The sequence below is a fragment of the Mixophyes fleayi genome, chromosome 3, assembly GCF_038048845.1.
Source record: "Mixophyes fleayi isolate aMixFle1 chromosome 3, aMixFle1.hap1, whole genome shotgun sequence".
NCBI lineage: Eukaryota > Metazoa > Chordata > Amphibia > Anura > Limnodynastidae > Mixophyes > Mixophyes fleayi.
This window is the reverse complement of record NC_134404.1, coordinates 322,794,516-322,819,471: the sequence shown is the minus strand read 5'-3', so window position 1 is coordinate 322,819,471 and position 24,956 is coordinate 322,794,516. Positions and strand designations below refer to the sequence as shown.

At 42.5% G+C, this 24,956-nt stretch overlaps 1 protein-coding gene across 2 annotated transcripts in view; it reads right to left on the bottom strand.

Moving 5' to 3' along the window:
• THADA (THADA armadillo repeat containing) overlaps positions 1 to 24,956 on the bottom strand; it is a 427,561-nt gene that overhangs the window by 209,006 nt on the left and 193,599 nt on the right. For both annotated transcript variants that reach the window (XM_075204151.1, XM_075204150.1), the window contains exon 28: positions 18,942 to 19,073. In XM_075204151.1, coding sequence (XP_075060252.1) covers positions 18,942 to 19,073 — 132 coding nt within the window. The remainder of the gene's footprint in view (positions 1 to 18,941; positions 19,074 to 24,956) is intronic.

Below are 24,956 nucleotides of genomic sequence, written 5' to 3'. Positions count from 1 at the left end.
AAACAACACTACAACAAACAATACAACTAGTGCCTCCTACCCGGTAAGAAATATTGTTTGTTAAGTTGAAGAGTTGTGACAAGACAAGTGTGTGTATATATATATATATATATATATATATATATATATATATATATATATATATATATATATATACACACATACACATACAAGTTAACCCGTGCATGATACTCATGCATTCTAGTCAAATCAAGCTACTTAAGGTGTTAAAAAGGTTCTTGTCATGCATTTGGGCCTAGCCCAGGCCTCCTCAGGGGAAGAGCGTTACTTCCCGACGCAAGCGCCCTTTTTTAACGTGGTTTTGTCCACATGTCACCACCTCATCATTTTTCTCCATCACCTCATCCTTCATCTTTATCGCCACATCTATCCAGATGTCTATCCAGACACAGGGATCTCTCTCAGCGGTCCTGAGTATCACACTCCTCTCGCTCTGTCACCCCCGGCAACCACCAACCACTCCCCACTGTCACCCCCGGCAACCACCAACCACTCCCCACTGTCACCCCCGGCAACCACCAACCACTCCCCACTGTCACCCCCGGCAACCACCAACCACCCCCCACTGTCACCCCCGGAAACCACCAACCACTCCCAACTGTCACTTCTCCTTCAAGAAATATATATATATTTTTTTTAAATCTTTATAAACACTTTTAACAATTAACAAATTAAATTAACAAATTAAAAACATCTTAGTATACCAAATTTCAGCCCTCTCTGAGTTTTTTTCCCCACACACACTAAGAATTTAGTAGGTCAGTGTATAACTTCGCCCAGCAGGTGGCGCTGCAGCTTGGTTTTTTTTTTTCACACACACACAGACTAACACACACCCCTAGGCTTATATATATATATATATATATATATATATATATATATATATATATATATATATATATATAATATATATAAGCCTAGCGGCGTGTGTTAGTGTGTGTGGAAAAAACTATTTTCTCAGAAAGGGCTCATCCAATTGACATGAAATTTGGTATACTGACATTATTTGACAAAAAAATTATAATAGTGAAGTCAGTTAACTTCCATCATCCCCCCTTCCCCCCGTGGGAGGGGTAGTAAAGGCTAAATATACCAGTTGAGGGCTCAAACTCTTGACCGTGTGGGTATTTATTTACCAGAGCCTGTGTTTGGTCATGGACAATTGTATGTCGCATTTTCACGAGTACAGAGAAGCAGTGATGTGAAAGTGCAGGTTATGAATACTGCCCTTCAAGGAAGACAGCGATAAGGTGTTTAGCAGAAACGTTGTGTATCGAGAGGTTTTAGAACAGTAAGACGATGGAGATTAAGGATGTGGCGATGAAGGATGAGGTGATGGAAAAGAATGATGAGGTGGTGACATGTGGACAAAACCACGTTAAAAAAGGGGCCCTTGTATCTCTTTAACTTAGGTGAACTACTGTACAAATGTGTAACTCCGCAGCAGCCTTTCTATGCAGATTGCCAGCGAAATACCTGTCTCCCCTTTTACAAGCCCATGGCACACACCTCCTTTTATCCATAATATGTGGATGTGTGTGTGTATATGTATGTGTGTATATATATATATATATACACACCGCCACTTCTTACATAGAATAACTTTTAATTGCAAGAATGATATCTTTATATTAATTAGTGGGAACAGCTGGTGGAAGGGCAGCAGAATTGTGTTGGTGGCAGCTGACCCTTAAGTCCAGGGCCAGATTAAGGGAAGGGAGCCCCTTTAGCTCCCCCCCCCCCCCCCATGACCTCCCTCTGCCCGTGAGCTTGCCTCCTTCCATTGTTCCACTCCCTGTAGTGCTTCCGCGGCACGCTGTAATCTCCTTATTGAGGAGATCTCGTGAGAGTGAGACTATGACTCAGTCTCACACTCACAAGATCGCCTCAGTAAGGAGATTACTGCGCGCCGCGTAAGTACTACACTGACAGCATGCAGCTAACAGCATAGCATTTACTGTTAGCTGCCGGCCATTCTCCTTGAACAGGTGACAGTCAGAGCCAGGGACTGGGACGCCCCAGATCTAATGAATGCCAGCGGGCTCCCCAGCTGCCCGAGGCCCCTGGGCTGTAGCCCCTTTAGCCCTATTGTTAATCCAGCTCTGCCTAAGTCCCATGTAGACAAGACTGAATTGACTGAGCAAATAACGCCCATAACACAGTGATTCACTGAGAAAATAAATAAATAAATCCAGGCCTCTTGCAGCAATACAGCTCCTGACCAGCAGGAGACACTGAGCCAACATATTCTTCCAATGCTTAGACATTAGCTGTCAGTTGTAAACTTGTCGCTTGTGATCAATGCACACGGAAAATGCACATGCAATACCCCATATGTTTATGTTTTAGGACAAAGTGTGGCAATCATGCTGAACACAACATACATTTTATTTTTCTGACACGTCAGAACTGGTTCTTTGTGGTGAATTGAATTTTATAAGATGGAATGTAGCTCAGAGGTACAGACTCAGATAAACAAGGCATCCAAACCACAGACTTAACACTTCTGTTAAACTACTTCACCCGCTCAGCAAACATTGTACAGTAAATTATTAACTTCCAATAAGTGAACAGCTCTGCTCACAAACAATGGTGTAGCAATTACAAGAGGCAAGATAAATCTAAATAGGTGAACTTCAAACCATTGGCACACAAAACTGTTCTGGAGGGAAAAAAAAAAGAAGGGACTTTTTTCTCTTGGGCGTTGACTTGTTCACAAATAGGGAAAGGTATAATATATAATCCATGTAACTGCTAAGCAAGATTGAATTGACAGGGCAAGAAACCACCTGTGACACAATAATTCACTGGGTGCAGGATGATGGAACAGTCAGGTGATAGAAGTAAATACTCATTCACTGCGATTACTCAGCCAATGTCATTCATATATCGCCTGCAGCACACCAGGGGTAACAAGTTCTCATCCTTGCAAGAGAGTGAATATGATCCGTGGTATAATGCATGAAAGCAGCTAATCAAGGACAGTTCATGTGTTTATGACTCCTGGGCTACACACACCTATAATTCTCACATTGTAAAACACTAGGCCCCCCTCTTATCAACAGACAGACTTGGAGGTACACTCTTTAAAGCCGCCTCAGAAAGAAGCATATGGATAGACTTTCAACAAAGGCTTATATTATAGCATTCACAACAAGTTTTGGGTCCGTGGACCCATCCTTAGGAATACTATACCTGAAAGTCCATGCATGCATCTACACTTTGCTATATGTGTAGATCCAGACTTCTCAATGTCCTGTCTTTGAGGTCCAGGAGTGGAGATATTATAGACTATTGTACTTGCTTCCTCACTATATAACACATGAATGGTGAAAATACTTTGGTGGCATCGCTGCTTCAGAGTGCTGGGGTCATGGGTATGGTTCCAACCAAAGGTGTATCTGTGTGGAGTTTGTATGTTTCCCTCATGTTTGGGTGGGTTTCCCTGAAATTAACCCTAGCTTGTGTGGTAGGAAATCTAGATTGTAAGCACCATTAAGGCAGGGGCACCTCTGCTGTGTCCAATATCTAAGCATCTCATCATCTCTCATTACTCCCATTATCCGTTACATCACTTTTATTTCTCTGTGGAATTCCCTGAAAACAATAGTCATTATCATCATTGTTTCTTTGTAAGGGGCAGTAGGGAATCAGCATGCAGAAAAAACATACAAGGTTGATATGAGGTGAGGACATGACAAGGGTGCTCCAGCAAGCTTACAATCTAATAGCTTTGGGGGAACAAAGTAGGAAAAAATATAACTCGTAGCTTGGGATGGAGTTTGGGATAGAAGGGACAGCTTATTAAGCTCTGGAGGCTGGGCGATCATCTGGAATTCCATGAATAGGTAGAAGTCCTGTAGATTGGTATGGGGGGGGATTATGAGATAGGAGGAGAGGCATAGGTTAGGGGCAGATCAGATAGGGCGAGTACTTGAAGATGTAGGTAGGGGTGTCATGGTTGAGGACCTTTTAGGTGAAGGTGAGGATTTTGAATCTGGAGGATATGGGTAGTTAGTGTAGTCATTTAAAGAGTAGAGCAGTAGATGTAGAAGGGTGAGAGAGGAAGATCAATCTTTTGGCAGCATTTAAGGTGGACAGCAGAGGGGACAGATAGGTGAGGGTTGTTGCAGTAGACAAGGCAGCGTGAAAATGATGAGGGAGTGGATCAGAGTTTAAGTTACATCTTGAGCTAGAAAGGGGCCTATTCTGGTGATGATTCGCAGTTGTAGGCAGAAGGATGTTGAGAAATACTGGTCTTAATTTACATGTTTTAAGGCTAGTGCATTTACATGGACTTAAAATATAAAACGTGCATTGTCTACAAAAAAATAATGTTATTATATCCCTATAAAACACACCCTGCTATTTGTGCAGACTTTTTTTTTAGCGTATAGCAGATTGCTGACACAGTTCTTATAGTCCGATCTTTCCTTTCCAACATCCGCTCCTTAAAGTCTTTCCATGTGGATATAAATAGTGTATATAATGGTTTATTAATCCTCCAGCATTGTAAGGAACATGGCGGGTCAAAAAAAGGGCAAACTAAAGAGGAAAGGGATATGAATAAATGCCAAACTATTGTTATTGAAAAGCAAAATATTTGATACATCTTTCTGATTTAAGTCCTGGTCAAAAAAATAAAACAAAATGACCATAACAACAACAAAAAAAACATTTACAAATAGATTTAAACAGACAAGTGCGCTCTTACTATTGTGGAACTATAAGTACAAGCACGGCCTGTGTGGTTTGCCCAATCTTTTTCAACTACAAGCACCAACATCCATCACATAGCAAATGCTGCCTAAGCCTACTAGTTGCTCTCCAGCTGCTGAAGTCCAAGCACCACATTGCGGCTTTTGCCATAATTTCCAGGGACAGTTTTGCAGAGCGTGTGCACTGGCAGGATGCTGGTTCTCAAGTGTTGATATGGTGACTGCATACATTCTGTAGCAGGTCTAAATTCACCTACAGAGGGTAATCACATTATTATTAAATAACTGGTTGCCTATTATGTGACTCTAGCAGAGGGTGATGGTCTACAGAGCACTGATGCTCTACAGAGTGACATATTAATGGTTTAAGAAAGTGGTAGACATGAAAGTTTTTGTATGCAGCATGTATTGGTTACATAGGCCAAAGAGAGGGTTAACCTAGAGATGGCTACTCAAGATGAGAAAAATACACCATTCAATCACTGAGTAATCTGACTGTGTAAAAGCACTGCACGCACTGTGTGACATCACTGATATCCTGCTACAGATACTGCAAGATGCACTGCACGCACTGTGTGACATCACTGATATCCTGCTACAGATACTGCAATATGCACTGCACGCAGTGTGACATCACCATCCAATCACAGATATCCTGCTACAGATACTGCAAGATGTACTGCACGCACTGTGTGACATCACCATCCAATCACAGATATCCTGCTACAAAGACCATGTCATATCTATTAACATCCTAAAGTGCAAAAATTGGAACAGAATATCCCCCACCAGATTTCTCAACCACCACCGTGGTACAACCCAACTTATCCACAGCCATTCTCCAAAAATTCCCACTCCTTGGCGACTGGGCAGCGGAATCAGGTCAATTGGGAGGAATGCTGAATGCATACAAAGCACTCGCAAGACACTATGACTGCACTGTGCTCACATCATGATATCAGGAACACAAGGAAGAGCGGCAAAGGCCAGAAATGACTCCAATCAGGAGGACTGCATGTAACCCACTTGAGAGCCACCAGTACTCGGTGTCAAATAATTTGAAATGTAGCTTGTGGTGATGCATGGTCCTTTAATAAGTGTCACAGATGGTTGACCAACTCGGATTTCTGAAAGTAATGTTCTACTGAGCACTATGAAAGGCTCTGCAAAATCTGGTGGAAGAATATTTACAAACAATGAGCAGAACATGGAAGATGTTTGTTCCATCCATGATCCATATGGTGTTTGTTAAAACTGCTTTAAGTTTAGCTACAGGGGTGCCTAGCGGATTTTCGTGTCCCGGTACACAGCAATTCTTGGGGCCCCTTCCATAGCTACCGAAGGGGGTGTGACCACACCAGTTTGCTGCAGCCTCCCAATACACAGGCTGCCAACCCCCCCTCGGCGCCCTTGAGCGCTTGTCACGGTGACCTAATGATAATGACCAGCGTCAACATGTCCACCTTTCTCTGAACACGTAGAATTTCTGTGAACACAGAGAAGGATAACCCCAATAGGGTGTTAAATCACTTGTCACAAACGCACACTGTCCCCGCTGTCAGAAGTTAGAGCGTACAAAGCGAAGCTGGCTGGACAGAAACATACAAAGCAGAATTAGAATCAAAATATAAAGATATTTTTTAATAATCAAATGTTTAAACCACTACTGTCACAAGCTTGGCTCTCACCCGCTTATTCATTTGCATTTCACACATCATGTTTTTATCAAATCATCTGACAGACAAGAAAAAAAAAAACATTGGGGGGAAATAAACCATAGAAAAATTGCACAACAAGAGTTTGGGTTTCTTTATTTTTTTTAAAACCTGATCCTATCCGTTTAAAATCAATCATTTGCAGGGCTAAACAGCTACAAGCTGTCAATCACTAGGTTTCCTTCTGTTGTCTCAGAGAGGAAAAATGTTCACACACAGAATATAGTTTATATAGTAAAAGTACAGCACCAGAATAACACAGATCTTAAAGGAGACATGATGGTAAAAAACTGAAAAGAATAAATGGCAGGATTATAAGAAAACAAGGTTACAAATGGGTGTGGCATGTGTATCTACTCTAGTGACTAGTGTAAGCATATTAATGGCTAGCATTACCAACGGTGTGGACCAGGATATCATTTGAAGTAGTGTAGCAGATATCTACGCTCCATTGCCTGCTCAGTAGCAGCCTGAGTATATCTCCAGCAGCAGTCTACAGGAAGCGTGTGTACTGGGCCCACTTACATTGGGAAAAGGACAAGGGGCCCAAGTGTTGGGTGGGTACCCCAGTGCTGTACTCCTTCCATGCAAGGGACAAAGGGATCATTGTAGTCCGGAAAACTCCTTTAAATTTGCTTTTAACTGATGGCCTTTCTCTTGCATAGATAATATATTACGTGATATCTATTGAAGACTAGTGAAATCATTTGTAGAACAGCTGAACTGCGAATCATTTCAAAATCTCATGGATTTGGCAAAACACCAGTGAAATATGCAGATGGCATCAACACAGGAGGAGGAAGGTTTTTGACTTAGGTGATGAGATAAGTCTCTCAGGGGTAAATGTATCAAGCTGCGAGTTTCCGGCGGCTTTGAAAAGTGGAGATGTTGCCTATAGCAACCAATCAGATTCTAGTTATCATTTTGTAGAATGTAGTAAATTAATGATAGCTAGAATCTGATTGGTTGAAAGCTAATCTGAAAGCTAGTGCTACATGCGTAGCCTAGGGGTGTGATTGCGCAACTGATACTCTTACGCCCCTCAAGGATCCAGCCCCAAACCAAACACTGATGCTATAAACAAGTGAGTAATTGGGGGCACATGTGTACAAGTCTGGAGGTGGGTTGGGAACCCCAGGGAGATAAGGATCCCCTATCAGGGAACTGGAATCAGCAAGTTTAGGGGACACAGATCAGATGATCACCTGGTCACTGAGTATGGTTATATTGCTCTTCCAGCAGTCATCTCCCATAAAGACCCTCACACTGTGTTTTTCACCCCTACTATAAGGCCAAAATAATCTATTCTACATAATGTAGATAGGCCTTTAACATCCTGGACATCTACGGTTCTTAAAATAGAATATAACTTCAGGATTTTACCATACCTGCCAGGTGAATTTTTTTGCCGCTTTATATTTTACCGTTACTATAGTTAAAAGTAACGCTCATATTTGATGGCACCTCTATGGGACATAAGCAAAAATGAGCGTTACTTCTGTAAAAAAAAAATTAAAAAAATCCGCCCTTGGTGTCTCGTGGCCGTTCTGGAGGCACCTCCTGTGGATATTTTGAGAATTGCCCCTATGTCTTGTTTTTGCTTGGGCCAACAAAAGTAAGCACACACGTGCACAAATTCCGCACATAGCAACACCCTATCACCGCCCTTGTTCTGCAAACCCTTACAATTTTGCAGAAACCTAAGCGCACAGGCACAAATTGAGGAACATGTCATCATCCAAGAGGAGTTGGCGCTATTCTGCGCGGTCTAAATCAGCTACAGTAAAAACAGTCGTTCAGTTGGTTGAACCAATATTCATGAAACTGTAGCCTATCAATCCACTGGTATCCAGTGAATTGATAGGCTGAAGTTTCATGTATATTTGTTCAGTTCACAAACAATTAACCTCAAAGAAGTGTTTCAACCCCACTAATTTCTCCTACTGAACCCCCGGTTGAAATATTTCTGTGATGTCACTGATTTCTAGAGAGTTGCCGCATTCTTCTAAATATCTCTTTAGTCTGCAAAATTTCAACATGCAATCTGTGTAGGCAGCAGGTGCTCCTAATACGGGGATACAGTTTTAAGACATTCATATATATATATATATATATATATATATATATATATATATTCATATATATATATATATATATATATATATATATATATATATATATATATATATATATATATATATATATATATATATATATATAGTGACTATACTGGGACACCTTTAGGCTGCAGGGTTATCTGTATGCTTGGTGCATTTCTGAAGAGTATATAGCTTTTTCTCTTTGATTATTATGAAACACTTCTCAGGAATGTGAATCAAAGCCGTTGCATAACACTTTTGTTTGGTTTTAGGTTATTTAGTTAAAACCCAGAACTCATTAAGCATGGAGATCTTAAAAATAAAATAAAAATAAATATCTTTACCACCCCCCTGTCTGTTCTCCTTTGCACAGTTGTCTTTGCAGGGGAGATCGCCTTCTTTTGTAAACCATTAGCTCTGGGATTTGTTTTTCTGAGAGTAGCCGAGCGCTGGGTTTGTTTGGAGTGGGAAGGAAAGTGTTTTGCTTTATAGCTCTCCTTAATGTGCCCTGGCCGGGAACGTTGATTAGGTTAAGACCATTTAATTCTAGCTGGAGTGGAATTTTCCATCGAGTGGGAGCAGTGGTGAGGTTGCTCTGACCATGATGCAATCAGGCAAATGATATGAGTGGGATTTAACACGGCAAGGACACATCTGCATCTGTTTCTCTTCCTTTAACTGGGACACTCCACTCTGCAATAACGTTTGCTCGAAGAAGTAACCTCAGCTAATTTAATTAATTTTTTTCTAATTTCTTTGCCTTCATAGCCTCAGCCTACGGGATTTGTTTTAATAGGAAAGGAATTTTAAAATCAATATTATGTGGAAAGTTATCTTTGTATAATCTGTACTTTTATCTACCTATTGAACCTGTGCCAAACTCTTTGTTCTCCTAGCCCACAGGTGATGTCAACATATGTAGTTACCAACAGTGCTAATTTCTAGGGACTGTCCCAGGTCTTCGAGATTGGTCCCTATTTTTTTAATGCTGACCCACTGCACATATTGGGTTTTTTTCTGTGCCTCTTAGATGAAACTCAAAACATCTATCCTTATTTTCTTGGTGCTATAATGTGATATTTATTGAAGAGAGCAATTTAAAATGCAAACAGCACCTTATAATGAAACTCAGGAAACAGGACATGATGGGTACAGTAGTGCTCTGTGGTGCATTGAGAAAGTACTGTGCATGACATGTTTAGATGTCCTGGTCCCTGCAAACTATCCATGCTAACTTTAAAAAAAACTTTATTGAAAATGTTGACAACAAAGATGTGTGTGAAGATATGCGTGGGTCTATATTTATTTTGCACCCCACACATATATTAGAAGTCACAATTCTGTGACCTGCATAAAAGCACGCAGCCTACAGTACACCTTAGTGACTTTTACTACCCCATTCATTTGGCAACCCATGGTATGCGAGTTATTGTGGAACTACAAGTCCCAGCATGCGCTGCTAGCCTCTCTTAACAAGAGCTGGAGTCTCACTGGTTTTATTATAATATATCTATCTATTATATATATATATATATATATATATATATATATATATATATATATATATATGTATATATATATATATATATATATATATATATATATATATATATATATATAAAGCAACCAAATATTAAACACTTTTTTAAGAGAGTCATTCGGTTATTTCTTAATGGAAAGCTTTGAAAATATGTATTTTCAAAGTTGCACTTCCATCTAGGAAAATATTTTACTAACATGCTTCCTCAACCCTTCTCCTGTAGCCAGAGGATGCCTGGGAACAGCTCAGGGCAGCCATTTTTGCTGGGCTTCCCCATTTCTCTCACAGCTGAAAACCGGGAAAGGGGCGGAAGTGAGCGGGAAGACCACACTCAAAATATAAAATGTAATCCACGCCCGGTAATAGGATTGAACATGAGAAGTACCATAACACAACTAAAAATACATTTAATAGATATTACAAAGTCCCCCCCCCCCCCCAAATGAAATTCAAAATGTTGATGACAGGTTTCCTTTAACCAAGTAAATAATTGTTGATTAGTGCAGCTATTGCTGTGATACAATATGGCCATATAAGGGAAAGTAACTTTGCACAGATGAGTCATCTCTATGTACAGATAAAAAATATAATCAGTAATTTATCTCCCAAGGTGATAACAGGGACATGCACAGGTGTATCTTACATGTATGAACCTCAGGAGTGACATATGTCACAATCAAACAATTACTACTAGAGATCCATTCTGAAGAATCCCAGAATTCCCCCATTAAAGGGACCCACTAACCTCCACAAAGTGGTGGTGGCCATTTTGTGAGATGAGCCTAGATTCAGCCTGTCCATTTACTAGAGGCATGGGGTACCTAAGGGCATACCTATAATACCGGGTGATTTTAGTACTGGGAAAATATATTTTCTCCTGAGAAAAGTGCTATTTTCATAGGCCTTAAGGCTTAATAAATAGGCCCCTCAGTCCCTAGTGAATTGACTGGCTGCAATTTCACGGATACAGGTTCAACCCACAAAATGGCTGCCTCTACTATGAATACTTGACAGGTACACTTTAAAAATCAAACAGAGCAATATGAAGGCCCAAGTCAAAACTTATCTGCAAGCTATTAACCATTCTCCAGCCAGCGGGTGTTGCACTCCTCCAGCAGAGAACAGAGTTCATCCCTGCAGCCCGTTTAATCTATCAATCTAACCTTAATGCACAATTAGCATCTTAAAAATAAAATCCCCCCTTTGATGTGGTGTAATATGGGCACCACACTGATCCAGCGGCAGGAACTTCCTCACAACACTTTCATTATTTTCCTACACTTTCTTTAGCATCCCCCAGCTGGGCAATTGCCTTCCATTGCAGCTGTGTTTCACTTTCCATAACGCTGATCAAGTGCCGGCTTCACATGGAAGTTGGAGCAAGCTAAAGAAAGTTTAGAAAAATAAGAAGAGAATGTGCGATGGAAAAAAAACAAACTATCAGTAACTCTATTGTGTGATCTTCAATGTAAGGCACAAGTTATCTGCAAGATGCTTTTTTAAGCATACTCTTCTCCATTTCAACTTCCACTTTATCAAGAAGTGTCATATTAAGCATTTTTGTAGGCATAACATACGCAGACAAGGGGGAAGTGGAACATATGAGAGCTGTTATGTTAAACTCTGTGTTTAAGGTATCTATTCACAAATGTGAATGTGATAAATTAATGTATTATATAGAAAAATATAGTGGGTGGGATCCAGGAGGGAGGCCTGCTCCTTCGGGAGTCCGGGAAACTTCCCAAAAATTCAGGAAACTCTCAGAAATTCCAGGAGAGTAGGCAAGTAAGGGTAAACCAGTATATAAAGTCTGCTGCGTCACAAGTTATTGCAGCATTAGCTATCCATTAAAGTCAGTGACTAAGGACATGGGACAGACATTTACAGAAATATGCCAGCACTCAGTGAATCACCACAGATTATTTTTTTGCTTAACCAGAGCTAGCTGGATTTAAGGAAAGACACCAAATTGAGATGTCACCTGGCCAGTATTTTAGCAGCCTGGCCTTTAATAAAGGGACTAATTTCCAATGCGATTATAAGGGCAGAAACATAACGGAGAAAGGAAGGCCAGTAAATTTTTTTAGAAAAGATTTGTTTTTGTATTTAGTTGTACTTTAAGCAATGTAGATCTAGGATGCATATAAAGTATATGCACACTTAGGCAATTAATAGAATAAGTTAATAAATTAATAACTAAAATAAACAAACACTTTATGAATACACCCATGCCAAAATATAGACCCCCATCACAGCTCTATGTCAGTATCTGGGGGTTTTAGTAAGAAGCATGCTTGGGAAACTCTGCTTCCCTTTCTAATAGACACCATCTCCAGTTGGTCAATCTATACACAGCAGACTCTATACAATGCTCGTCTCATTCTGGTTTCTGAACCAAGGAGGTGGAAACATGCAGTTCAAAAACCTCCCTAATGCTGTCACGTACCAGGATGCTGTACCCCATCAGGGGATGCTGTACCCCATCAGGGGATGCTGTACCCAATCAGGGGATGCTCTACCTCATCAGGGGATGCTGTACCCAATCAGGGGATGCTCTACCTCATCAGGGGATGCTGTACCTCATCAGGGGATGCTGTACCCCATCAGGGGATGCTGTACCCCATCAGGGGATGCTGTACCCCATCAGGGGATGCTGTACCCCATCAGGGGATGCTCTACCTCATCAGGGGATGCTGTACCCAATCAGGGGATGCTCTACCTCATCAGGGGATGCTGTACCCAATCAGGGGGTGCTCTACCTCATCAGGGGATGCTGTACCCCATCAGGGGATGCTGTACCTCATCAGGGGATGCTGTACCCCATCAGGGGATGCTGTACCCCATCAGGGGATGCTGTACCCCATCAGGGGATGCTGTACCCCATCAGGGGATGCTCTACCTCATCAGGGGATGCTGTACCCAATCAGGGGGTGCTCTACCTCATCAGGGGATGCTGTACCCCATCAGGGGATGCTGTACCCCATCAGGGGATGCTGTACCCCATCAGGGGATGCTGTACCCCATCAGGGGATGCTGTACCCCATCAGGGGATGCTCTACCTCATCAGGGGATGCTGTACCCAATCAGGGGATGCTCTACCTCATCAGGGGATGCTGTACCCAATCAGGGGGTGCTCTACCTCATAAGGGGATGCTGTACCCAATCAGGGGATGCTGTACCCCATCAGGGGATGCTGTACCCCATCAGGGGATGCTGTACCCCATCAGGGGATGCTCTACCTCATCAGGGGATGCTCTACCTCATCAGGGGATGCTCTACCTCATCAGGGGATGCTGTACCCCATCAGGGGGTGCTCTACCTCATCAGGGGATGCTCTACCTCATCAGGGGATGCTCTACCTCATCAGGGGATGCTCTACCTCATCAGGGGATGCTGTACCCCATCAGGGGATGCTGTACCCCATCAGGGGATGCTGTACCTCATCAGGGGATGCTGTACCCCATCAGGGGATGCTGTACCCCATCAGGGGATGCTGTACCCAATCAGGGGATGCTCTACCTCATCAGGGGATGCTGTACCCAATCAGGGGATGCTGTACCTCATCAGGGGATGCTGTACCTCATCAGGGGATGCTGTACCCAATCAGGGGATGCTCTACCTCATCAGGGGATGCTGTACCCAATCAGGGGGTGCTCTACCTCATCAGGGGATGCTGTACCCCATCAGGGGATGCTGTACCTCATCAGGGGATGCTGTACCCCATCAGGGGATGCTGTACCCCATCAGGGGATGCTGTACCCCATCAGGGGATGCTGTACCCCATCAGGGGATGCTCTACCTCATCAGGGGATGCTGTACCCAATCAGGGGGTGCTCTACCTCATCAGGGGATGCTGTACCCCATCAGGGGATGCTGTACCCCATCAGGGGATGCTGTACCCCATCAGGGGATGCTGTACCCCATCAGGGGATGCTCTACCTCATCAGGGGATGCTGTACCTCATCAGGGGATGCTGTACCCAATCAGGGGGTGCTCTACCTCATCAGGGGATGCTGTACCCCATCAGGGGATGCTGTACCTCATCAGGGGATGCTGTACCCCATCAGGGGATGCTGTACCCTATCAGGGGATGCTGTACCCCATCAGGGGATGCTGTACCCCATCAGGGGATGCTGTACCTCATCAGGGGATGCTGTACCCAATCAGGGGGTGCTGTACCCAATCAGGGGGTGCTGTACCCCATCAGGGGATGCTGTACCCCATCAGGGGATGCTGTACCCCATCAGGGGATGCTGTACCCCATCAGGGGATGCTGTACCCCATCAGGGGATGCTCTACCTCATCAGGGGATGCTGTACCCAATCAGGGGATGCTCTACCTCATCAGGGGATGCTGTACCCAATCAGGGGGTGCTCTACCTCATAAGGGGATGCTGTACCCAATCAGGGGATGCTCTACCTCATAAGGGGATGCTCTACCTCATCAGGGGATGCTCTACCTCATCAGGGGATGCTCTACCTCATCAGGGGATGCTCTACCTCATCAGGGGATGCTGTACCCCATCAGGGGATGCTCTACCTCATCAGGGGATGCTCTACCTCATCAGGGGATGCTCTACCTCATCAGGGGATGCTCTACCTCATCAGGGGATGCTGTACCCTATCAGGGGATGCTGTACCCCATCAGGGGATGCTGTACCCAATCAGGGGATGCTGTACCCAATCAGGGGATGCTGTACCCCATCAGGGGATGCTGTACCTCATCAGGGGATGCTGTACCCCATCAGGGGATGCTGTACCCAATCAGGGGATGCTGTACCCCATCAGGGGATGCTGTACCTTATATGGGGATGCTGTACCCCATCAGGGGATGCTGTACCTCATCAGGGGATGCTGTACCCCATCAGGGGATGCTGTACCCCATCAGGGGATGCTGTACCCAATCAGGGGATGCTCTACCTCATCAGGGGATGCTGTACCCAATCAGGGGATGCTGTACCCAATCAGGGGATGCTGTACCCAATCAGGGGGTGCTGTACCTCATAAGGGGATGCTGTACCCCATCAGGGGATGCTGTACCCCATCAGGGGATGCTGTACCCCATCAGGGGATGCTGTACCCCATCAGGGGATGCTGTACCCCATCAGGGGATGCTGTACCTCATCAGGGGATGCTGTACCTCATCAGGGGATGCTGTACCTCATCAGGGGATGCTGTACCCCATCAGGGGATGCTGTACCTCATCAGGGGATGCTGTACCCCATCAGGGGATGCTGTACCTCATCAGGGGATGCTGTACCTCATCAGGGGATGCTGTACCTCATCAGGGGATGCTGTACCCAATCAGGGGATGCTGTACCCAATCAGGGGATGCTGTACCCCATCAGGGGATGCTGTACCCCATCAGGGGATGCTGTACCTCATCAGGGGATGCTGTACCTCATCAGGGGATGCTGTACCTCATCAGGGGATGCTGTACCTCATCAGGGGATGCTGTACCCCATCAGGGGATGCTGTACCCCATCAGGGGATGCTGTACCCCATCAGGGGATGCTGTACCCCATCAGGGGATGCTGTACCCCATCAGGGGATGCTGTACCTCATCAGGGGATGCTGTACCCCATCAGGGGATGCTGTACCCAATCAGGGGATGCTGTACCCCATCAGGGGATGTTGTACCCCATCAGGGGATGCTGTACCCCATCAGGAGACGCTGCAGCATTGTGACTCTCCTCACAGAACCTTACAACCAAGAAGAGGAGAGGCTGCGCAGACTGTAAGCTGCCTAATATGGCTCCTATGTCATCAAGTGGAGACAGAAGGTTCTCTCAGTGGACCCTGCACAGATAAAGAAGCAGGATGGAATAAAAGAACAAGAGGGTAGTTTAAAGAGTGATGTAAATTAGTGTTGTCATCCTTTAACAACCTGCTTGAGATGACCATTATATTTGTATTGTCAAGTCAGTGATTTGGTGCATGGTACTATCTCATTAGAGGTCTTGAAAGCTTGCAGAGAATAAACTTGGAGGTTACGGCAACTACATTTTCAAAAGCAAAAACACAAAAAATGGCTCTGGAAATAATATTATAGACCATGTTTTTTTCATAATTTATTTTACCTTGTACATTTGTACAGCTTACACAGTCTCCTACAGCCTAGTAATTCAGTCATGCCCCGGTGACGTCACTAGATCCCAGTCAGTTTATATGCTACATTCTCATGACTGTCAAAGGACATGAACCACTAATTTGAGAACAGGTGTTGAAGTCACTTTCTGAGGTAAAGTGACGGTCTTAATGTATTTCCGCTGTATATTTAAGTCTATACGGTTATTGTCTGATATTTTGTCTTCTTTCATTCTTTGTAAAGATGATAAAATACCTTCAAATGCAACTCTTAAAGAACAACAAACATGCCCCCATTATTTTTAGTGCATACAAGAATGAAAATGGTGGCAACTGTGGGCCGCAGGAAATAACAGAATGAATATATACAGCTGGAGAACCAGCAGTCACCAGGTTAATACCCTGGTGCCTTCACCTCAGCTGGGACTTATCAGGTATTCATCTTGCCATGTGTATTGGTTCGTCTGTGTGTGGGTGTGCTGGGATCTCATTACATGTAAAACCTCTCCTCCTAATTACACCCGTTACTGCCCTAAGGCAATGGACAATGGCCATAGCTATTTGTTAGAACCTGTCAACAGAACGTAAACACAGACAAAGCAGGTATCTATAATCACTGTTATGGTCTCATCAATGTGCTCCATGCTATGGGGGGGAACACAAAGCAGACCAAAAATTATTTTCACCTTACAAGAGCAAGGGTAGATACACAGAGACTTATTTATAGTCTAAAGTATAATGTAATAATGTACATTTGTGTTTAGGTCACACATCATCATCATCATTTATTTATATAGTACCACTAATTCTGCAGCTCTGTACAGAGAACTCATTCACATCAGTCCCTGCCCCATTGGTGCTTACAGTCTAAATTCCCTAACATACACACACAGACACACACACACACACAGACTAGGGTCAATTTCTATAGCAGCCAATTAACCTACTAGTATGTTTTTTTGGACTGTGGGAGGAAACCGGAGCACCCGCAGGAAACCCACGCAAGCAAAGGGAGAACATACAAACTCCACACAGAAAAGGCCATGGTCGGGAATCAAACTCATGACCCCATTGCTGTGAGGCAGAAGTGCTAACCACTAGGCCACCGTGCTGCCCTATACACACACATATATTGTTAGCAGTCTAGCGCACATGCTGCATAGTATGATCACATGCTGGATGTAGATATTCTCCATAGCAATCCAGAAAAAAAATTGACCCTAGTCTCTCTCTCTCTCTGTCTGTGTGTGAGTGTGTGTCTATAGTAGGGAATTTAGACTGTAAGCTCCAATGGGGTAGGGACTGATGTGAATGAGTTCTCTGTACAGCGCTGCGGAATTAGTGGCGCTATATAAATAAATGATGATGATGATGATGATGATAGCTGGTCATAATGCTGTACTATAATGGGGAAGTGGTAGACTGAAAGCAAGAACAGCTATTTGGCATACTTGCAGATATATTGTAAGACAATAAAGAAGGTTATTGTGTATCAGCGGGATGGTATGAATACATACCCACCGACATTACAGATTTCTAAATCAGAACAGTTTAGACCATGCCCCCAATCAACCCACAAAATTAGTACAACTCGTAAAGACACGAAAATATTGACTATTGGAATGATGACTATTGTAAAATCGTTTGATCAATAAATGGGCAAGAGCAGAACTGATATAAAATCCTAAAATTGACATCCCTTCCCTCATCTTTAAGTATTCTCCAAACCTCCATCTAAACCTGCATATTTATCCTTTGCAGTAACCCGATTTTTTTTCTTAAAATTCTCCCTTGCTGCTCCCCTTGCCAGAATTATTTCCTACAAAATATCAGACTGTCTCCCAACCTCCAAACTTTCAAAATCTCTTTAAAACACACTAGTTCATTGAAACATACAGTTAAAAAAAAAAAGTTATTCCACTGTTCCCCTTTACATAATCTTTCACACTTTTTATATGTTAGATCCCAGTTGTTCCTTTAGACTGCGTACTCTCAGCCATCGGAGAGTCCTCTATATCTATTCTTTCAGCAACAATATGTATAGGTTATTCCTGTCATAAATGTTATATTTCCACAATTATATGGATCGTCAAACAATAAAATTAATGCCAAGACTATAGTTTTCATTCCCTGCTGTATTTTTTGCATTTATTGTGTTCCTAGTTTTCTTAGGTTGGCATTATATAGTCAAATTGTCCCTTAGCAGATTCCATTCCTTGCTTTGGGGTTTAACCAAGATGTTCCCCAGGACGTCAGAGTCCATATTGCTTGCCTGCCTAGCAAAATATATTGATAAACACCCCACTTTGGGCCATGGCAATTGGCTTTAGATGTTTATATAATGAATAACATGATTATTTATATATTCTGGCATTATTATGAAATTTCAGTATTTTGTTTCCACATGGCTTCTTCCAAGCTATGCATCATCTATGTGCTCCCTCATAAGTTCCATTACAATGATCTAGGCATATATATATATAGGGCATTTATAGTATAGTCACTTGTGTATTGACCTAAGTGTATAATGTGAGCTAGTAAATGTTATTATTTCTTATTCCAGTCATAACCCCACTCTGCTACTCATCAATAAAGCTGAAGTTAGACTCTCCCACGGTCTCGATGCCTGATGAAAGGAGGGGGATAAGCTGCCTGTCAATTTATATCTCACCACACTACATGCAGACAGGGCAGGACAGTTAATAATAATATGATTTATGTTACTATTCGCAAGAGTAGTAAATTAAAAGTGCAGGGATTACCTCATGATGTACGGGATGAAAGGGGCCAAGCTGAGTGCAGAATAGGTGCCGTCCATGGGCGAGGGGTACAGTTTACTCAGGATGAGGAGCAAGAGGTACAAGCTGGGATGAAGCTTCGATTCCGCTGTAGGACTGAAAGAAAACAGAAACGTAGTTCAGAGTCGCAAGAACAATAAGGGCAGTTATTTTGCCACAATGACAAGATTTTGCATAATGTTTTAAAACAATAAAAATGACATGTATAACTGGGCAACATCGCACTGCTGGGGTCATGAGTGTGATTCCTGACAAGGGCCCTATCTCTGTGTAGTTTGTATGTTCTGCCTGTGTTTGCGTGGGTTTCCTCTGGGTGCTCTGGTTTCCTTCTACACTCCAAAGACACGTGAGTGAGTGTGTGTGTATTGCTTTAGACTGTAAGCTCCACTGGGGCAGGGACTGATGTGAGTGACACATATTCTTTGCACAACGCTGTGTAATATAGAGGCGCCATATAAGTAAATGATAAACAAGTATATAACACAAATCGCCCTTCGAAAGTCTAACACGTACCGCAAAATACTAATGTAGTGGCTTGTAGATGTTCTCTTGCAAGTTTGACCAAACACATAATTTTCTAGCTTCCGTCTGTGCCTTAGAGCAGTGTACTGCTTGACACAGTTTATTTATTACACAAAGTGGTTCTTCAAGATACAACTGTGCTCAATTCAGACAGATCTTTGTCATATGATGGGGCAACTAAAATACACACAAAGCACAAAAGGAAGCTAAACATTTTTTCAAAAGCAATGTGTTTAGTAAAATGTGCAGTTGGACACGTACAAGGCAACAAACTAATGTCATCTGGAGGTGGAAAGCCCTATATCACAGTCAGGGGAACCGATGTACTCTACTCTGCATCAGATTCTACAGGATCCTATCTTAGTGGATTCAGGGATCCTGTGGCTCTCCAGAATACTGTGACCTGTACTTTATGTCCAGCTGAAGAGCTGCAGGTACCTTTGTCTCAACTGGGAATAAAAACATTTGAAAAATACATTCTGCAGGGATACAGTCCAGGAAACAATCCATTCCTGATGCCGCACAGCAAACACAAAACATTTCTACCGCCTCCAACGCTCTTCCCGCTGGTTAAACTGTGGGTTTCCAATAGATGGGCCCCTCTGGCCCCTCAACTGTCTGTCTTCTCCGCACATTTTAGAAGGAACTTGTATGCGACGTGGACTCACCCGTCCAATTACCTGTAATCAACACCTGTCCTGCTGTTATGCCAGGACAATCCAGCCAGCCGATAGGTCCTTGCAGATGGAACCCCAGGGTTGTGCTGCTGGGGGCAGTAGGGGATTCTTTTAAAAAAAATAATGTGGGCTACATGCCTGAAGTTCTTTTTAAACTCTACATACATTTGTTTTCAATAGATCTGCATTAGATCAATAAAAGTAATGTCAGATTAGTTGCTACGTGTTACCCAACATATGTGCAATTTTTGACCACATAATTAAAGCATTCATATATGTAGTATATTATTGTAGGCTTTATTTTTCAGGACATGTAATGAAAAACAGATGTAATAGATCGGACTGAACACAGGCAAAGTTATCAAGGGGAGGCTGAACTTGGTAAACACACATTAAAATAATCAGCAGGGCAACTTTTTCCATACATTAATCCCTAGCTTAGAGCTACGGTTTGACACTCAACAAGTTTAACTTATTAATATGATATTAGTTGCTTAGAAGAAAACAAAATGGCAGATGTGTTGCCAGGTTTTCTGACTTTTGCTCGAGAAACCCAAGCCTGGGATATTTGTTTTGCATTGAAGTCCACTGTTTGTTTATCCAATAGTTTTAACACTTCTGAAACTATTTTTACTCTCTGAACTCAAAGACATAAATCAGTCTCCTGCCCCTGGAATTACAAAGGAGCCTGCAACACCGCTGACCTTCCCGACAGCCCCACTGGGTGAAGCTGCCCCCAGCTGCCAGAGGCACGGCCTGGCATGTAAAACAGAAATTAACTGGAAGACAGGCTGCCTTGTTGCAGGATCTAGGAACCTTGCAAGATATGTGTCACTGCACGACAGCATCTGCAAGCAGAAATCTGTCCTGTCATTTCATGTTGGCTTCTACATTCCTCTATACAACAAGTGCAGTGATGTAGAAAATGGGCATGTTATGACAGGGCAGCCAGTCAGTGCTTGTGAAAGTGATGTGTTCTTTTACTGCAAGATAAGTGATGGCTGTTAAGTATGCAACATGCAAGGGCAGCAGATATCTCCAAAAAACGTAACTAAGAAGCTTTCAACACCCCCCCCCCCCCCCCTGATCCTTCAAAACATAAAACCACAAATACCCTGATAACATAGTATGTCATAATGGTCTCTCATTTTTTTGGCTTAAGCTTTGAATCTGATTTTCCAATAAATTCAAATAAACACAGTAGGTGTCATTGGCTGAAATTGGAGTCAAAAAGGACAGCATTCCTAAATGTGTCCTCCCACACTCCAAAAAACATACTGGTAGGTTAATTGGCTGCTAACAAAAAATTGACCCTAGACTGTGTGTCTGTCTATGTCTGTCTGTCTGTCTGTGTGTGTGTGTGTGTTAGGGAATTTAGACTGTGAGCCCCAATGGGGCAGGGACTGATGTGAGTGCGTTCTCTGTACATCGCTGCGGAATTAGTGGCGCTATATAAATAAATGATGATGATGATGATGATGATTGGTGCATTCTTAATTACAAAATGTGGCTTTTGTGTGATTGCACATAAGGAGGGTGTAGCTCACTTTTGCAATTTTATTTAACTGTGCATTATTGTGAATTTATCAAGATACAAAAGAAAGAGGAAAGAACTGCATTGAGTACTAGCTGTTGTTCATGATCATCATCATCATCATTTATTTATATAGCGCCACTGATTCCGCAGCGCTGTACAGAGAACTCACTCACATCAGTCCCTGCCCCACTGGAGCTTACAGTCTAAATTCCCTAATATACACACACACACACACACACACAGATAGACAGAGGGAGAGAGGGTCAATTTTGATAGCAGCCAATTAATCTACTAGTATGTTTTTGGAGTGTGGGAGGAAACCGGAGCACCCGGAGGAAACCCACGCAAACATGGGGAGAACATACAAACTCCACACAGATAAGGCCATGGTCGGAAATCGAACTCATGACCCCAGCGCTGTGAGGCAGAAGTGCTGACCACTAGGCCACCATGCTGCCCATGATGCAGGCTGTTCTTACTACTTGTAGTTGTGACCTCACTTACCAGAGCAAAAAATGTTTTGTTTTGTTTTTTTGAATGGTCACATGGAATTACAGCCTGATACTTCATCTATAGGTTATCTGCCCAGTTTATGACTGCTTTTTTGTCTTTTATAAATATCAACCAACTGAACTAATAAAATAATGAGAAATAAGAAAATATGTAGTCAAAGATGTTTAGATTTAAGCTGCATTTAGTTAAACAGATTAAAAGGAATCAAATACAGTAAATATTAGTGTAATATATTACCTGTCCAGTAAGTTTAGATGTGTTCAGTTACAAATATCTAATATTAGAGCCCAGGGTAGCTGGAAGTAGCCACCTTGGACCTCAACCTCAAACAAAACAGCTTGAAAAGAAAAATACTTTCTACAATCGAGTCCCCAACAGTTTATTATACTGTAATGTTATTAATAAGAAAGAAAGATTATTTCACAACTAACCCTATTTTTAGAGACCACTCTCCACTGTTTGTGCTGTCCTTTTGCCTGTCGTCTTGATCCAGTACAACAGTTTATCACTTGTAAAGTATAGCACGTAACATTATGTGGCTTCATCACCAATATTTATATAGCACCACTGATTCCGCAGTGCTGTACAGAGAACTCACTCACATCAGTCCCTGCTCCATTGGAGCTTACAGTCTAAATTCCCTAACACACAGACAGACTAGGGTCAATTTGATAGCAGCCAACTGTAGGCTATACCAGTATGTTTTTGGAGTGTAGGAGGAAACCGGAGCACCCGGAGGAAACCGGAGCACCCGGAGGAAACCCATGCAAACACGGGGAGAACATACAAACGCCACACAGATAAGGCCATGGTCGGAAATTAAACTCATGATCCCAGCACTGTGAGGCAGAAGTGCTACCTACTGAGGCAGAAGTGCTACCTACTGAGCCACTGTGCTGCCCACATAGCACTGTAGTGCAAGAAACATTGGTGTCTGTGTCCTCAAGACCCACTACGCCAATAAACACAATGAACCCACCACCACAACCCAATCAATAAGTTATCCTATGTCTGGTTACCTAGAACATATATTACCAACAAAAACTGAATAACCTGATAGCTACTGTACGTGAGTGCGCTGATATCAGAGTGATGATGATGATGATAGTCACTGGTAAGAGGGGACATTTATCTAGTCATGTGGGCCACACGTAGCTTCAGTGCTAACAGATGACCAACCACAGAACTAGAACTAGCTAGAAATGGCTTCGTTTTTTATCAATAAACCTGTGTTAAAGCAGGGTGGAGGCTAGATCCAAGCAGAATATCACTCCATCTTTGGTCACAAACACTAGAACAGTTTCCAGTAATGTTTGCAGTATCACTATATGTCACTGAATACATTTAGTTAGTCATTCATTAGAAAATGCGTAATCTCTTTCTTTTAATAGTACACCGACTGCCTTTCAAAGAACACAAAACTTGCTGCAGCACAGATCACACATCCATTTAGAAAACAAATTAACATAGGACTTAATGAAAATTCTCTTTGAGAATGGTGCAGAAGCACAACACATGACCAGCACAGGCTGCCGGTCTGTCTGCGGTTAATGTAGGGTCACTGTATTACAGGAGAGATCAGACAAACAGTGTGCAAGTCTTTATTATGACACTCATGTTTACAGATATAAAATGTCCAGTCCTTATACATTTAAGTCGTTGGGAATTAAATGTGCCCTTGTGTGTAGAAGTGCGGTCATGTCATATTATGCTCTGATGGACTTCATCTCCTGTCCTTATACCTTACTATATATTGCTGTGAAGACCAGGATGAGGACTACATAAGTACATTGCTTCTTCCACTGGACAAGTTCAGCTTCAGTGTGAGGGATCTCCACCATAATCACAATGATGTACATTCACCTATCACCCCCAATCACCTCTTTTGGCAGGAATAGACTGAAAAGACTCATCAGCAACAGATAAGGCAGCCATCAGAAATGATAACACAAAGATTAGGAATCACAAACTGTCTCAAACAAACACTTCATCAATAAAATATTCTCCAAGTGATCAACCATCTCTCATTTTCAAGTCAAGGTTTTAAAGATCTGTCCCTGACAATTTGTGTCTCTAGAGACGTCCTAATTTTACAAATATGTTAAAATTTAAAACTGTGTTATTTAAAATACAAATGATTTTTATTATAACCATGTTTCCATGTTTAATAAACATATTATGATGTGGGTTACAGTGCTCAAGAGTCAACCAACACACCCTGCATAATGTGCTTAGATGCATCTACCAACATCGCATCATGCCGAACAAACAATTATATTTACACACATACACCACATAATATACAAGTCTGTATTCATGATATACATAAGCCAGCCTGTGCCCTATCACACACATTTATTGGCAGAAATTACTTTGCAGCTATGGCCACAATAACAGCTCTGTATGTTATAATGTTGTGCCTGTGTGCCATTAAAATTGACAGGCTCATCATTGGGCATTTTGGTATAAACACCATTGGAAGATGAGCCTGTATCTCCCATTATCTTCCAATGGCACAAACAGGACCCAAAGGAAGTGAACCAACTACTCGACTAAACAGTGAATGGTCAGATGTTGTCCAATATGACCATTCAGGAGAGCCAAGCAGCTGAATCGGACCAGCGTTAGTCTCCATGGCAAATGGTGTGTTAGTCCCTAATCTAGGTGATATAAGTGCCTATATGTCATAGGAACTATAAATAAATTGATGTTTCAGCATGAAGCAACTAC